The 18,156-nt window shown below is 42.2% G+C and overlaps 1 protein-coding gene across 1 annotated transcript in view; it reads right to left on the bottom strand.

Annotated features, from left to right (window-relative positions):
- The window catches only part of LOC125458493 (regulator of G-protein signaling 14-like), a 101,174-nt gene extending 92,293 nt beyond the window's left edge, over window positions 1–8,881 (bottom strand). The window contains exon 1 of the mRNA XM_048543787.2: window positions 8,775–8,881. Within this exon, the coding sequence (XP_048399744.1) occupies window positions 8,775–8,822 (48 nt within the window). The 5' untranslated portion in view covers window positions 8,823–8,881. The remainder of the gene's footprint in view (window positions 1–8,774) is intronic.
- Between the last annotated feature and the right edge of the window lie 9,275 nt (window positions 8,882–18,156).

Genomic DNA, 18,156 nt, shown 5'->3' on the forward strand with positions numbered 1-18,156 from the left:
TGCATTTTGTTTAAAATCGAGTAGTTTGACCAATCAAATTGCAACTGCAACACAATGCCTTTCACATACCTTCAAAGTAAGAAAAAGTTAGGGTCTATGCTATCTTCTTATTGTATTTTGGGGAACTTGGGGGTGTTGGTTAGATCTGCTCCATAACCGGAAAAGAAGCAAATCTGATTTGAGAGAAACTTTCCACACGTTGAGTAGCTAGATGATGGAACGCACTGCCTGGAAGTGTGGTGTGAGCAGGTTTAGTTGATGCTTTCAAGAGAGCATTGGATGGTACTTATATAGAAACAGACAGGAAATTAACACTAAGTTAAGATACTCAGAGAGCTGGTGCAGCTTCTGCACCACAATGAATCTGTACTTCTGTGAAGGCTGACAAGCCCCCTGGAACCAAATACTTTGCATCCAAGGGTGTGAAAAGAAATGGCTGTGGAGAAAGTTCGATGCATTGGTTGTAATCTTCCACAAAGTTCTAGGTTTTGGGCAACTACAACTTCAATGAACCAATTTAAGTGTAGAGGGAGAAAGGCTGCAGGAAACAGTATACCATTCAGCTGGACATGTGGCATTGGGAAAATTGCTGGAGCCTGTTAGTAGCAAAACATTTTGAAAATCGTAATACAATCTGGCGAAGCCAATTTGGCCTTATGAAAGGGAAATTACGTTTGACAAATTCAATACAATTCTTTAGGGGTGGAACATGGTGGACTAAGGACAACCTGTAGACACAAGTGCATTTGTATGACTGAAAGGCATTCGATAATCATTTGACACTGTTGCATAGTGGCATCCCCACATGCAAAGTTAGCATACTGCTGAAGCAAGTAACTGGGACATTAAATGGAACATTGTCATTCTTCAGTATAAAAAGGGATGGTGGATCAAATCAAGGAAGTTTGCTGCAGTTGCAGAGGATGATGATGTGGAGGTGCCAGTGTTAGACTGGCGTGGACAAAGTCAGAAATCACACATTGTCAGAATATAGTCCAACAGGTTTAATTGAAAACAGAAGCTTTCAGAGCCTTGCTCCTTTTTCAGGTGTTAGTGGGAGTTCTGGTCTCTTTATTTGGGCAGAATATGCATGGTATAGAGATAGTTCAAAGAACATTAACTAGATTGATTCTTGGAATGACAAATGTGTCTTGATAAGAATGGGTTGAGCAGGTTTGACCTAAACTCAACTGGGCTTGGAAGAATGAGAGGTGTTTTGATTGAAACAATTGAAATTCTGAGGGGCATTGATAAGGGTGGATGAAAAGAGAATGTTTCTTCGATGGCAAAGCCTAGTTTTTGGTCATAGTTCTGGAACAAGGACCACCCACTTGTGATAGAGGTGAAGAACAATTTATTTTCTACCTGAATTTTGAATCATTGTTATTGTCTATCCAGGAGATCAATGGAGGCTGAATCATTGACTATATTTAAGTTTCAAATAGTTAGGTATTTGTAAACTGTATGAGAATCAAGGGTTAAGAAGCAGATAAATGGAGTTAAGGCAAATGTCAAATCAGCCATGACCTCATTGAGTAGTAGAGCAGACTTAAGGGGTCCAATAGCTTAATGAAAATGACCTATTGATGACGACGTTTATTGCCTGTCCTTGAAGGTTTGAGTTCTGCTCTGCTATGCTCAGTAAGCATGTCAATTTAGGCAGTAAGTCGAAATTACACTCAGAAAATATTTAGCTGATAGCAAATTATTATGAAGGCTGATCACTGTCACCTTGTCAAGGGGAATTAGGGATGAACAGTGAATACGTAAGCCCACCTTCCCTGAATAAATAAAAGCAATATACAATCATTAAGAAGTTGCTCATTTTTTTCAGAGGTAAAGCTTTAGAGATCTACCTGTGAAGTTATTGCACTGCATTTTCTCAAAAACAATGTGTAAAATTTCTGACAACTATTTGACAACTAGCCACAACGAAGACTGCATCACAGACCAGCATAGAGACAACATTATAGACACACACACACACACACACACACACACACACACACACAGACACACACACACACACACACACACACACACACACACACACAGACACACACACACACACACACACACACACACACACACACACACACAGGCACAGACATACTAAAGTATTGTTATGACTATGTACACAGACATAAATACATTCCTAAAATCAGCCATTTGGTTTTGCACTTCACGTGGTGTGGTGATGTGTCATAACAGTAGCTCGAAGTTACAGCCTCATAAGTCAGATTGCAGAAATTTTCCAAAGCACTGAATGAGACAAAGACTAGAAGCCAATGCTGAAAGGTCAGATGTGCCCACTCACCTACCCAGATTACAAAGAGTAGGAGATGTAGACTATCTTGAGCATTACATTCTTGTGATGGAATTTTTTTTATATTTGGGATTCCCCTTTGTATGTTGAATACGGAGGGTCATTTCCCAAACTTAAACAAGAAAAACAGCAAAAAGCTGGGGTTTGTTTTGAGTTTAATCACTCTAGTTTTTGATGACGCAGTTCATGCACTCAGCCAAAGCAGAAAACAATTGCCTCATTGGAATTTACAACCACATTTAGTTGAACTAGGAAGTCCAGCCAGTTCTCTTCCACTCACCGAGCTATTGTGGGTCTAAACTCACGCGTAGACCACAGTAAATTCTAACATGTTTCAGCAAGTTTCATTGCATCAGAACAATTATACCTATGCTTTTTGGGATAATGATTTAAATGATGACAATTTAGGCTTTGTGAAACAGAATGGCTCATTACAGCTTAGGCAGAAGAACACTGCTGTTCTCATTCAACAGTACATTGACTGCCCTACGACAGGAAACACAGGCGTCCATGGGTTAATTTTTAAGATGAGTCAGTCCAATGTCAGCAAAGAGTTGACAATGCACAAAGTGAAATCCAATTCATGTTTCAACTCATTCACAATCCATTCAGTTAAAATCAGACTCTGGTCTGGAAAGTCCTGATCTGAAACTTGTTGCTGCCAAGTCCAAAAGCCATTTGGGAATCTTTGGGAACTCACAATCACATTATCAGATCAGGATAAATTCTGACAAACCCCATTTGTAGTGATTGTAACGAGGTCAGCCAGGTAGACCTCATAGAATATGCATTTCCTGATTGGGGCTGTTAACCTGGCCCAATCAGGAAGCCCTGGCTGATAGATATAAACAAGTGTATCAGGGTTTCTAAACTGAAAAAAAAACCTGAAAGTACCTTAGATGCTATAAATCAGAGGCAAAAATAGAAATTACTGAAAAAGCTTAAAGGGCTGGCAGCATCTATGGAGAGAAATCAGAGTTAACGTTGCAGATAGAGTGAGGGAGCCTGGGTCAGTGTCAAGGACTCTCCACCTGTAAATAGAGGGAGACTTGGTGATGGAATACCAGCCTGTATGGAGTTTTTTCGCCATTAATGTCATTTGTAGATATTACACACAACCCCACAGGCCAGGCAAGCTAGATAAAGCACAACCAAACCCCCTATGACCAGAAAATATGTTGTTGTTCTCCACAAGCTACACCTAAAATAGGTGGAAAAGTAAGTTACAATGAAGAAATAAGAAATCTACAAATAGATATGGATAGATTAGACAGATGGGCCAATATCTGGCAGATGAAGTTTAATATGGATAAGTGTGAGGTTATCCATTTTGGTCGGAGGAATAGAAAGGGAATATATTATTTAAACAGAGCAAAATTTCAGAGGGCTTCAGTGCGGAGGGATCTGGGTGTCCTCATGAGTGATTCTCAGAAAACTACCATTCAAATAAAGCAGGCAATAAGGAAGCAAAGTGTAATTTTGGCATTCATTGCTAATGGAGTATTAAAGTAAGGGAATGTAGCTGCAACAATACAAAGCATTAGTGAGGCTATACCTGGAATACTGAGTACAATTTTGATCCCTTTACTTGATGAAGGATGAAATTGCATAGCAAGCAGTTTAGAGGAGGTTTAAAGATTGATTCTAGAGATGAATGGTTTATCTTATGAAGAGAGATTGAGAAGTTTAGGCCTACTCTCTGGAGTTTAGAAAAATGAAAGGAGATCTAATTGATCTAATAGGATGCCAAGCATACAACATAGACATAGAAAGGATGTTTTCTCATGTAGGGCAATATAGAATCAGAGGTCATTATTCTGAGATAGGGCTAGTAGATTTAAAACAGAAAATGAGGAGAAGTTACTTCTCAAAAAAGGCCAGGAATCTGTGGACTTCACTACCCTAGAATGTGGTGGATACTGGGACATTGAGCACATTTAAGGAGGAGATAGATAGATGTTTAATTAGTAACGGGTTGAAAGGTTACGGTAAGAGGATAGGAAAGTGGAGTTGAGGTTGAGAGATGAGACCAGCCATGATCATGTCAAATGGTGGATAGGGATCAAGAGGCTGAGTTGCCCAGTCCTGCTCCTAGAATTCCTACAGTGTGGAAGCAGGCCATTCAGCCCATTGCATCCTCATTGATCCTCTGAAGAGCATCCCACCCAGCCCATCCTTAACCCTCACCCATATAACCCTGCATTTCCCGTGGCTAAGCCATCTAACCTGCACATCCCTGGACACTATGGCATGGCCAATCCAACTGACATGCACGCCTTTGGGCTGTGGGAAGAAACCAGAGCACCCAGAGGGCACCCACACAGCCATGGGGAGAACATGCAAACTTGACTCAGTCGCCCAGGGGTGGATTCAAATCCAGGATCCGGGCATTGTGAGGTAGCAGTGCTAATCAGTAAGCCACTGCGCTGCCCTAATTCTTATAACTCAACCTACCATCATGTGATATTGTCATTTCTCAATAAAGCAGGGAGAACATGCCCATATGAATAGGTATCTTCGTTTCACCAGTAGCTCAAGAAATAATAGTGAAATTGATCTCTGGCCAAAATGTTATGATCACATTCCCTGTTGCTCATAGCAAGAGATTTTGGTGTCGCTGTGATTTGCTTGTGAGAGACAGCAAATAAATACCTTGTAATTACAAGCATTGGATATCAAAGGGCTATTACTTCGAGCTAACCAATTCAACACCAAGTAGGAGCAAATTACTGCAGATGCTGGAATCTGTACAGAAAACAAAAAATGCTAGAAATCACAGCGGGTCAGACAACATCCATGAAGAGAAAGCAAGCTTACATTTTGAATCTAGATGACATTTCATCAGAACTGACTTGAAGTGTGGAGGGGAGAGCATTTATGTTATCATGGGTGTGGGTTTGGAGTGCTGGGGGAGAAAGGATATTGATAGTTCAGATTAAGTGATCGGAATGCGAGAATTGCAGACTAATGGTGTGTCTAGCTGCCAGACTGAAAGGAACAGACATTCCCATTGGGGTGTGACTTAATCTGAACTATCAATATCCTTTCTCCCCCAGCACTCCAAACCCCCACGTCACCCACTGGTGCATAAATGCTGCTGCCTCCACACTTCATGACAATCCTGATAAAGAGTCACCTGGACTCGAAAGATTAGATTGCTGTCTCTCCATGGATGCTGCCGGACCCTCTGTGATCTGCAGCATTTGTTGTTTTCAATTTAACTCAAAACTTTTTGTCAGCTGAACTGGAGTCTCTGTTTAAGAACAATACTTTTTTTCCTCTAGCTGCCTGTGGAATTTTGGAATTCTCTTCCCAAAAAGGGAGTGGAAGCGCAGTCTTTCAATATTTTCAAGGCAGAGGTGGGTGGATCCTTTTTAAACAAGGGGACGAAAGATTCGCAGGCGTAGGGGGAATACAGAGCTGAGGTCATAATCGGATCAGTCACGAATGGCAAAGTATTAGCTCCAATGGGCCAAATGGCCTGGTCCTGCAGCTTTCGCCGTATGTCGACATAGAGATGTTGCTGGCATTTCAGCCACTGAAAATTCTCTTTTAATTCTAAATGTTTTGTTGTTTCTTTCCAGTAATTAAGAGAGCGTACAAACCTGTTTTCTATTGGAACCTGAATGGAATTCCGTACATCTCAAACAGCACACCCCTTAAACTTGTCAGCCCTAACTTTTCAAGTCTCTCTTTAGTACTCAGCCCTGGGAACATTCTTACAAATTACGAGAACATGTTGCAGAAATTTGACTTGTTTTCCTTTGGGTTTACAAGGCTGTGGGTGAATCATGTCAAGGTCTTTAAAACGACAGGGTGGAACAGAGAAAATATTTCCGCTGCTGGAGGTAAATTGTACACTTTCTTAGCGACGCAATCTTGTCACGGGCATCAAACATATCTGAGGATCTTCATTCAGAAGCTCCGACCACATCCTGTTGAAAGGGTTAAGGAGTTGTATACAGGGCTGACAGCCTTCTGAATGCACTGCACCCTCTCACAGCTCCATCTCTTGAATGGACGGTGATCATGCCACGTTCCGTGTCCCATTAAAAAGAAACTTTAATCTATTACTTCCCAAACTTTTTCCTAATGTGATCCCACATTGAGGCTTGAAAATTCCCACAACTCCAGAATAGACGGAAAAGCTTTATGAATTTTCTTGGGGGCATGTTTGCCTTTGCTGCTTGTGACCCTGCTTGAAATCTTGACTCTCACTTTGAGAAGACCTACCTTAATCCTTTAGCAAGTATGAAAACAGAGGAGCAGGAACACCTTCTGTCACTAGAAATTTTCATCGAGTCCTGACATTGCAGAAACAGGCCATTCAGCCCAACAATTCTACACCTAAGAGCATCCCACCAAGACCCATGTCTAATCGATCTAATCTAAACATTCCTGCACACTATGCGCAATTTAGCATGGCCAATCTATCTACCCAACACATCTTTGGCCTGTGGGAAGAAACCGAACCACCTGGAGAAAATTCATGCAGACACTGGGAGAATGTGCAAACTTCACACAGACAGTTGCCTGAGGCTGGAATTGAACTTCGGTCCCCGGTACTGTAAGGCATCAGTGCTAACCACTGAGCCACCATGCCACCCCAAATTGTTTGACCTAAAGGAATAAAGGTGTAAAAATAATTGCTATAGATCTTAATGCAGATACACAATATTTTCACATACTTTTTGTAATCTAGATAAACGATTTGGACGTGAAAATAGGAGGTATGGTTAGCAAATTTGCAGATGACACCAAAACTGGAGATGTAGTGGACAACAATGAAGGTTACCTCAGAGTACAATGGCATCTTGATCAGCTGGGCCAATGGCGGGGAGTGGCTTTTGGAGTTTAATTTAGATATATGTGAGGTGCTGCATCTTGGAAAGGCAAATCAGGCAAATCTTATACACTTAATGGTAAGGTCCTGGGGAGTGTTGTTGAACAAAAAGACCTTGGGCTGCAGGTTCATAGCACCTTGAAAGTGGAGTCCCAGGTAGACAGAATAGTGAAAGAAGGCATTTGGTATCCATGCCTTCATTGGTCAGTGCATTGAGCACAGGTGCTGGAAGGTCATGTTGTGGTTGCACAGGACGTTGTTTAGGCCACCTTTGGATTACTGTGTGAAATTCCGGTCTCCTTCCTGTAGGAAAGATATTGCGAAACTTGAAAGGGTTGAGAAAAGATTTACAAGCCTGTTGCCAGGGTTGGAGGGTTTGACCTATAGGGAGAAGCTGAATAGGCTGGGGCTGTATTCCCTGTAGCAGCTGAAGCTTATAAAAGTCTCACTGTAGCATCAGTGGTTTATAAAAGCATGGATAGGGTGAATGGCCAAGGTCTTCTCTTAGGATGGGGGAGTCCAAAACTAGAGGACATAAGTTTACGGTGAGAGGGGAAAGATTTAAAAGGGACCTAAGGGGCAACATTTTCATGCAGCCAGTGATGCGAGTATGGAATGAGCTGCCAGAGGAAGTGGTTGAGGCTGGTACAGTTACAACATTTAAAAGGCAGCTTGATGGGTACTTGGTGAGGAAGCATTTAGAGGGACAAGGGCCAAATGCTGGAAAATGAGACTAGATTAATTTAGAATATCTGATCAGCATGGAGCAGTTCAACTGAAGGGTCTGTTTCCGCGCTGTACAGCTTTATGTCTCTATGTCTGTAAATTAAGTTTTTCTGTGCGTCATTGAAGAATATTGCCAAAATACTTCCCACGGTGATCCTGCAATGAGTGTATGACACAACACATCACAAGTAGCAGAAAGTAGATCCTAAGCCTTCAATTCCTGCACTAAGGTTCAGCACTCTCCCAACCAATACAGAGGTGGCATGTGAAAGTAAGCTTTTCTGAATAAACAAGCAGTGAAGCGTTAGTAGGAGTGTCCAATTAAACTCAATTATATTGTGTTTTTAGCATGTCAAGGGACAATTTCAGTGGTAACAAAAGAACAATTTTTTGCCAGGACAAAATACTCTCTACAACCTTTCTCCTTAAAAGGAATTTGATCCTCACACCAATAATTAAGTCTTTCTGTGCAATGTTAGTGCATTGCTCAGGTAAAATGAAAAGGAATTACAAAAGAGTCTGCTATCAGCCCATTACCAAAATTCGACTGCAAGATTACAATCTTGAGATCTGTGGTAATCATCAACAAGTCAAAACCTTTCTCCCAAAAACAGAATGGTTCAATTATAAACAGCTTTTCTGTCAACGCAGAGGCACTTTAATTTATTTGACTTTGATGCCACCGTTAAGAAATGTGCCAACTATGCGTAAATTAACAGAAGAAAGCTAACACCCATATTACTTTAAAGTGAACACGGATATAGATCTATGAGAGTCACACATTCTGTCAAAGTATGTGCCTGATAGAACTAGTTCAGCAAATCCTTTAACTTCAAAAACAAAGTGTGAACGAGGCCACACGTCATAAGTGGTACTCACCATCTTTCCATTAAGGGCAAGCTTTGTTTTTCCTGCCATGTCTTTCATCTACAAAGTATTTGATAGTTTCAACAGAGTTGTGGAAAGACGGATGGGATCTACGACCGGTAGACTTCTCTAACGATTCCTCTGTACCCAGATTACTGCTGTCATCTTCCTCAGGAAGGACTGTCATAGCAACAGACCACAGGAGGAAGTGGTGACCTCAGCCCTAAGAACCACCCTTACCGTGCTTTACTTAAAGAGGATGGATGCTCGCACAACCTCAATAACTTTAACTTTCTACCTGACTATAATACACAGAAAACTTCTCATGGATTGTTTGGATCTCATTCTCATGGAAGCAGGATGGGGTTGATGGGTTGGGTAGAACGGACATGGTCCCAGAGAAAGCAGCCATATATCAGAGTTTGAACGCAGAAATCAGTGTGTCCTGCCAGTTGGGTTACTGTTAAAAGACATTTTCACTGATTCCTGGTCAAACACAGCCACATCCACTACATGGCTGGTGTTTGGGAGCAAGAACATGGCTGAGGGAAGAGTGTGATGAATGGCAGAGGAATGACTAAGCCATAGCATTGTCTCTGGACGAACGATGGGTTAGGAACATTCGGTCAAATCCTTATATGGGAAATGGAATTTAAGCTTGCATTATGAAACTGCTGTCAGAAATGGTGAGCACAATAACTAACTGTTGTCAAAACCCATCTGATTTAGCAAAGGAAATCACAGCCCATTTCTGGTCTGTACTACATATCACTTTGGCCCTGCACTATTGTGGTTGATTCTTAGCTGACCTTGGTAACTTAGTCCAAGGGCAGTTAAGGCTGGGCAACAAGTGCTGGACATACCAGTGATCTGCTGAAAGGATAAACCAAACATGAGCACATTCTCGATGTGGGAATATACCTGGGATGTCCACAGGTAAAGGTAGGGATGGGTTCACCTGGCTGCAAGCTGAGGAATGGGTTGGTTTGACTCCAATCCAGGGCTAGCTCTTGGAAAGTGAGGTCCAAAGCTCCTCACTCACAAGGATACCGACAACAGAACATTTACTCGAATGGGATCTTTTTGCCTGCTGTCGCCCTGCTGACAGGGCTGGGTACCAGCAGTCTTAGACCTTCAATTAATATTGTCGTCAGCTCCCAGTAACAATGCAGCCCTGATTGCATATATAAGGAAGAACATTTCTGCAATTTTGTCCTCCTCAGCTACTCGAAAGGGGAGTGCACACGTGAAGTTACCCTTGCAAGGGACCTTATAAACCAGGGAATGGAATGACAGGCATAGGAATCAGCTTGATCAGTTTTACTAGTCTGAGACAGGGGGGTGCAGAATTTCAAACATGGATGTGATGCCTAAGTCATACTGTTGTCTATCTAGAGACAGAGTGGGGAGACTTCATAAATGAATAAGTATGTCAGCAGGTTGAAGAGTCAGGACAATAATCTATTCTCACATACAGTAAGGAGATCCAAAGATGGAGGCCATTGTCAAGGTGGCTTCAGTGGATAATACCTACATGTGAGTCAGCAGATGTGGATTTCAAGTCTTGTCCCAATAATTGCACAGATTACCTGGTCTACAGGCACCATCTGCCTATTCCTACGGATAGTAAAGATCCCACAGCAAAGAAATGCAGGGGAAGAGATAGATCGTAGAAACCAGTAGAGGGATAATGATGCATAAGTAGTTTGCAAACACCGTGCTGCCTGCTCTTCACCATGTCTGTAGGCTGCATCAACATAAGCATGCTGTTGTGTGCCTACATGTTTCGGCAGGAAACCATGAAAGACTAGTCAATTTAAAGCTAACCTCTTGAAAGGATAATACATTTGTCTGCAGATGCTGTGGCAATGGGCTGGGGATGACTGTATAAGCATGAAGCATACTGAATATTAACGTTACTCGACAAAGAGCATGTTTTGAGGAGGGAAGGCCATGATTGGGGCATTCTTATAGCTGGTGTGGAACTGCATGACTGAGGGAGGTATTCCACAGGGAATGAGGAGATGAACCAGACAGACTCACCTGAAAGGCAGTAGACGAATACAGATCTTACAGAGAATATCAGCAGAGTAGAGGTGCTAATGTGGGATAAACAATGTGGAGGTGCCGGTGTTGGACTGGGGTGGACAACATCAGAAATCACACGACACCAAGCCCAACAGGTTTATTTTAAACCACAAGCATTCAGAGCGCTGCTCCTTCATCAGGTGAAGTAAGGAGAAACACTCCAAAGATTTCAAATAAACCAGTTGGACTATAACCTGGTGGCATGTGATTTCTGATATGGCATAAAGGCAGGTATATGGAGTTTGAAAGCAGATCAGTCCTTATTTCCTTTAAAAGCAGAGCAGGATCAAGAGACCAACTGGCCAACCCCTATTCTAACATTCCTCAGTTCCTGTGATCTCTTGAAAGATTTATAGGACATTGCAATGCATTAAATATCTGCTGCACTTGCCTTTATAAGCACAAATGCATTTTGAAATAACTCAATGCTCTCCTCATTATCTATGAATCAAGGGGAGTGAAAAGGCTCATTGCATGACAAAGATAAAGATTGTGGTCTTACCAAGCCATAGGGCTGTCCTCTCATCATTTAACACTAAGGTAGAAGATCTGGAAGCTGTGGTTTGGTGGCTGTTCTTCAGAAAGTCAGTAGCTGTAGGAGAGAAAGAAAGCTAAGAGACAGGAAGAAGATTTGCACATTTCTGAGGCCAATTTCAACATTACTAAAACCTGTATTATTTGCGTCCCTCCAGAATTCATTCTCACGCTAGATATCAGAACAAAAAGAACAATGGTATTTACTGCAACTTTGTCTTCTGAATGTGGGTGATGATAGCAGTGATATATTTGTTTGCCTAGCCTGTGTTGAGAATGTTACGTGGAGTCACGAAATCACAGTGGAGTGTGTGTGTGTGCGAGCGTGACTGACAGCTCTCCTTTCTTTCAGAAAAGAGGCACCAAGTATTGAATGTCCTTGATCCCTATCCCAACAGATGGAAGTGATACCAAGAAAGAAATGTAATTCTGCCCTTGACCATTTACACGTAGGAACTGGAGGGACCAGACCCCAGCAGCTGCCCACTTATATTAAGAACAAGACAAAGGAAAAATACAGTGCAGGAACAGGCCCTTCATCCCTCCAAATCTGTGCAGACGCATTTTGCCCTTCCATACTAAAACTGTCTTCGCTTACAGCATCCATATCCCTCTATTCCCTTCCTGTTCATGTATTCGTTTAGGTGCTTGCTGAATGCTGCTATTGTGTCTGCTTCTACCACGTCCTCTGGCAGTGCGTTCCAGTCACTTACCACCCTTGATGTGAAAAGCATGCCTCACACATCTCTTTTAATCTTCTCTTCCCCGCCAACCTCGCACCTTGAACCTGTGTCCCCTAGTAACTTACCCCTCCATCCTGGTAAGAAGCCTCATACTTTTCACTCTATCCATGCCATTCACAATCTTGTAACTTCTACTAGATCGTCCCTCAACCTCCTGCATTCAGTGAAAACAGATGCAGTCTATCCACCTTTCTCCATCGCTAAAATCCCCCATACTAAGCAACATCCTGGTAACCCTTTTCTGTGCTCTCTCCAAAGCATCCACGTCCTTCTAGTGGTGTGGTAACCAGAACTGTATGCCATATTCCAAGTGTGGCCTATCTAAAGTTCCTTAAAGCTGCAGAATAACTTGCCTTGCCTTATACTCAAAACTCCTTCCAATGATGACAAACGTGCCGTAGACCTTTTTTTTAACTACCTTATCCACCAGCGCTGCCACCTTCAGTGATCTGTGGACTGCACAGCCCAATCCTTCTGCATATCAATATTCCCAAGGGCTCTGCCATTCATTGTATAATTCCCACCTGTACTTGATCTTCCAAAATGCATCACCTCACATTTGTCTGGATTAAACTCCATCTGCCATTTTCTGCTCATGCCTCCAACTGATCTATCTCCTGCTGTAACCCCCAACAATCCTCCTCACTACCTGCAACTCTACCAATCTTTTTATTGTCCACAAACTTACTAATTAAACAAACTATGTCTCCTCCAAATCATTTATGTAAATCATGAACAGCAGAGGTCCCAACTGATCCCTGTGGAATATCACTAGTCACAAGCGTCCATTCCAAAAAACATCCTTCCATCGCTACCCTCTGTCTCCTATGACTAAGCCAATTTTGTATCCATCTTGCCAGCTCACCCCTGAGACCAGGTGACTTCATCTTTTGTACCAGTCTGCCATGAGGGACCCTACTGAAGTCCACGTGGACAACATCAATCATTTTTCCCTCATCAATCATCTTCGTCATCTCCTTAAGGAAGAGAGAATCAAGTGTTCTGGGCTCAGGTATGAAGTTTGGTTTTCAATCTTCATTGAAGGCAGATTGACTTTCACAGCCTGCTGGGTTCTGCAGCAACTACCAGGGTATGGTCTGGAAGCGGGAGGAAGTTAAGAGGTAAGTAAATGGGTTTTTTTAACCTCCTTTGCAGCTCAACCCAAAATGCTCTTACATGAGGCGTAACTGCATTCATTCATGTGGGTTCTGACAATGTTGTGATTGAAGGATTTTACTATCCCTGATATGTGGGGAAGAATCACTTCCCTGAGGCAAGTTTGGAAGTTGGAACTCTACCATCTTCTTATCTTTTGCCCATTTAGGACTCCGGCATAAAGGCAGATGACCAGCTTTCCTACGCCACTCTCAGCCAGGGTCCTTAAGTCAGCAACTGCTGCCCACCTTCATAATCCCAGTATCCACTTCAATTTGTGGTAACCAATTCCACAGATTCCCAACCCTATGGGAGAAATAGATTCTCCTCAACTCTGTTTTAAATTTGCTACCCCTTATCCTAAGAGTATGACCCATCATCCCAGCATGTTCCACAAGAGGAAGCAACTGCTCCATGTCTATTTTACCATACATTTTATCATCTCGACTACCTCAATTTGATCTCCCTTCATTCTTCTAAATTCCAGGGAGTACAGGCCTAAACTATTTAATTTCTCCTCATAGGACAAATCTCTCATGTCTGGGCTCAGTCTAGTGAACCTCCTGTGAAGTTCTTCCAATGCCACTACATCTTTCCTCAAATAAAGGGGCAAAAACTATGCACAATACTCCAGATACAGTCTCTGTAAAGACCTTGTTCCACCAACACTGGTACTGAGCCAGTAGTAGATGAGGGAGTTACCACATGGAGATTCAGAAACACTTGCGACTTGTGAGGGCTGTATCTCATTCAAAGGAATCCAGTGACTAATTGAACGCAGCGTCAGCTGATAGCCGTCTATCCCACCTTCATTCAACCAAGACCTGGGTCCTTCAGTGCATACTCTCCCTCCCACTATTTGAAAAGGGAGGAAGCAAAAAAAAGATCAGTGAATTATCGTCCAGTTAGCCTAACATCAATAGTATGGAAAATGATCGAGAAAATGCTATCAAAGCTGGGACATCAAAATATTTGGAAGGTAAAAACAGGATTGGACCTAGCTAGCATAGATTTATGAAAGGCAAAACAGGCTTAACAAATCGACTGGAGTTTTTTTGAGGACATAACTAATAGAACTAACAGATGTGGTACAGTTGGCTTGTCACAGTCTTTTAGTAAGGTCCCTCTTAAGAGCTTAATCGACAAAGTTAAAATTAACAGGGTTAGGGTTAACATATTGGCGAGGATCGAGACTTGATTTACAGACTGTAAACAGAAAGTGGGAATAAATTGATCAGTGGATAGTGGGATATCACAAGGATCAATGCTTGGGATCCAGCTATTCACTATATACATAAAACCTGAATGAGAAAACTAAAGGCAACATTTCCAAGTTTGCTAACGACACAAACCTGGGTAGAATTGTGAGTTGTGAGGAGGGTGCAAAGTGATTTAGAGATGTTGAGAGTAGCCATACACATGGCAGATATAGTACAATGTGCCTAAATATATCATTATACACTTCTGTGTGAAAAAACAGGAAGGAACAGTATTGACTAATTGCTGATATATCAGGAAGTGTAGATGTGCAACAAGATCTGGTAGTCTTTGTACGCAGTCAATGAAGTAGACAAGAAGATACAGCAATAATATATTGGCCTTCATTGCAAGAGGATTTCTGTTCAGAAGTAAGGGTGTTTTACAGTATTCCTGGAAAGCCTTGGTGAGACCACACTTGTGCTGTCACATGCAGTCTGGCCTCCGTGCCTAAGAGAAGATATGCGATGAGGGAGTGCAATAGCATTTCATTTGGTTGGTACCAGGATGGGGGTCTGTCTTTTGTCCAGTGACATGGAGGGTAATTGCTTCCCTGAGATAAATAGAAAAGTCCCTTACCATGAACAAATATAGATATTATATTGTGTCATAGTTGTAGAGAACTCTGTGTAGATCCTGCTTAAAGAATGTCAAGAGTTCTCTAAATATGGTGACATGTTGCCTGGACCATTCCAACATTGGGGGCTCATTGGGCAAGTCCAACCTGGTTTCTAGCTGGAGTACAATTTTCGGAATGTAGGGAACACACTGCTTTATGAGCGAGAGGATATAAGTTTGCCACCAACATTTTCTCATCAGGGAAACTCTAATCTGGAAAACATTCTCCATTGTCATAAACAGCACTTTTCCTCACGGACAGAGGTACAAATGCACATTGAGCTATATCTACTGAAGAGATGCAAGTATAAGCAATTCAAAGCTGTCCACATGTGTATTGTATAGGATCAGAAAATTTAAAGGTTACGTTTCAGGATTTCAATAAGGGTCAACCGGCTGAGAAAATTAGGCATGTAGAACTGAAAACTATGTCATTTCCTGTACGATGGAACTTAATGTTCACTGGTCTCCACCTTGTTGCCACACACTTTCCATTTTCCAGCCTTTCTCTGGAATGAAGGCTGATGAAGATGCTGGCCAAGTTTCTATGGAAGTTCCTTGAATTGCATAGTCCTCTGTCAGAGAAAAAGATGCCAGGTTTCAAAGAATGGTATGAGATCGAAGGAGGGTAGGCAGATATAATCTCCTGGGATGTGAGCCAATCTCAATCTTGCCAACTAGCCACTCCTCTTTTGAGCTCCTGAAGCAAGGACCCAAAACAGGCAAAGCCAGTTAGTGGCTGCTGTCGGTGTGTATAACTTCGAGAAGCAGTCAGGCCTGTATTCGCCTGGGGCAGAGACTGTACCAAACCAAATGGCTTTCGAACTAACACTTAGTCCACATGCTCTCCAGAACTGACTTTGATTGACTGTGGCAGTTGTAAAGATTTCTTTTTACCTTTTCTGTTTCTGGGTTATTGCCTATTATTTGTATCTTATGGTATATTATACAACTGCAAGAAGGGCCTTGAGAGATGATCTGGACGAAGGTATAGATGGTCTGATTAGCAAGTTTTCAGATGACACTAAGACTGGTGGAGTAGCAGATAGAGGGGACGCTGTCGGAGAATGCAGCAGAATATAGATAGATTGGAGAGCTGGGCAGAGAAATGACAGATGGAGTTCAATCCAGTCAAATGTGAAGTGATGCATTTTGGAAGATCCGATTCAAGAGTGAAATATGCAGAAAATGGAAAAGCCCCAGGGAAAATTGATGCACAGAGAGAGCTGGGTGTTCAGGTCCATTGTACCCTGAAGGTGGCAACTCAGGTTGATAGAGTAGTCAAGAGGGCATACGGCATGCTTTCATTCATCAGATGGGGTATTGGGTACAAGAGTTGGCAGGTCATGTTACCATTGTATAGGACTTTGGTTTGGCCACATTTGGAATACTCCATACAGTTCTGGTCACCACATTACCAAAAGGATGTGGGTGCTTTGGAGAGGGTGCAGAGGAGGTTCACCAGGACGTTGCCTGGTATGGAGGGTGCTAGCTATGAAGAGAGGTTGAGTAGATTAGGATTATTTACATTAGAAAGATGGAAGTTGAGGATGGACCTGATTGAGATCTACAAAATCATGAGAGGTATAGATGGGATGGATAGCCAGAAACTTTTACCCAGAGTGTGGGACTCAGTTACTAGGGGTCAGGATTTCAAGGTGAGAGGGGAAAAGTTTAAGGGAGATATATATGGAAAGTTCTTTACACAGCGGGAAGGCATTGCTAGCGGAGGTGGCAGAAGCAGGCACAATAGCATCATTTAAGATGTATCTAGACAGTTACATAAATGGCAGGGAGCGGAGGGATACAGATCCTTGGAAAATAGGTGACAGGTTTAGATCGAGGATCTGGATTGGCGCAGGCTTGGAGGGCCGAAGGGCCTTTTAACGTGCTGTAATTTTCTTTGCTCTTTGTTCTTAAGACAGGTTTTGAAGTGCTGGCCATTAGGAACATGGGGCAGATTAAATAGATCATTAAGCTTCTTTCTGTCCCTCAATTTTGTACTTTCATAAGATCACTCTTGGTGAATCTTAACTGAATGTGCATGAGGCTTGCTGCCAGAATTTCACTGGAACATAATATCTATCATAACAGCTATTTTTTACAACTTACAACAGAACATACTAAAAAGGGACAATGTTATCCTGGTTCAGTAAGTGCCAAATTACTGATTTAGAATCAAGGCAGGTTAGTGGGAAGTGCACAGGGAATTTTATTTCTTGTGTAATTACACTTCAACTCATTATTCTTAAGGGGGCGGCACAGTGGCTCAGTGGTTAGCAATGTTGCCTCACAGTACCAGGGACCAGGTCCAATCCCACCCTCAGGTGACTGTGTAGAGTTTGCACATTCTCCCAGTGTCTGCGTGGGTTTCCTCCGGGCGCTCCGGTTTCCTCCCACAGTCCGAAGATGCGCAGGTTAAGTGAATTGACAATGCTAAATTGCTCAGAGAGATCAGAGATGTGTCAGTTCTGTGAATTAGCCATTGCAAATGCAGGGTTACATGAGTCTTAGTGGGATGCTGTCTGTGAAAGTTGGTGTGGACTTGTTGGGCTGAATGACCTGTTTCCATTCGGTAGGGATTCTATTTTTAATCCAGAGACAGAAGTAATGATCTTGAGACATAGGTTCAAATGTTGCCATGGCAGATGTGGAATTTGACTTCAATAAAAGAAAAATAACCTGCAATTAAGAGTCAAGTAATGTGTCATATAATCATACAGGATGGAAATAAACTCTTCAGTCCAACAAGTCATGCCACACATAATCTTGAACTAAACTGGCCTCACCTGCCTCCTCCTGGCCCATATCCCTCCAAACCTTTCCTATTCATGTACTGATCTAAATATCTTTTAAATGTTATTAAATGTAATTATACTCACATCCACCACTTCCTCAGGAAGTTCATGCCACACATGAGCCCCACTCTGTGGAAAAAAATTGTCTCATATCTTTTTTTAAATCTATCTATACCACTCATTATTTTATAAACATCTATC

Source organism: Stegostoma tigrinum, chromosome 13, assembly GCF_030684315.1.
Source record: "Stegostoma tigrinum isolate sSteTig4 chromosome 13, sSteTig4.hap1, whole genome shotgun sequence".
Lineage (NCBI taxonomy): Eukaryota > Metazoa > Chordata > Chondrichthyes > Orectolobiformes > Stegostomatidae > Stegostoma > Stegostoma tigrinum.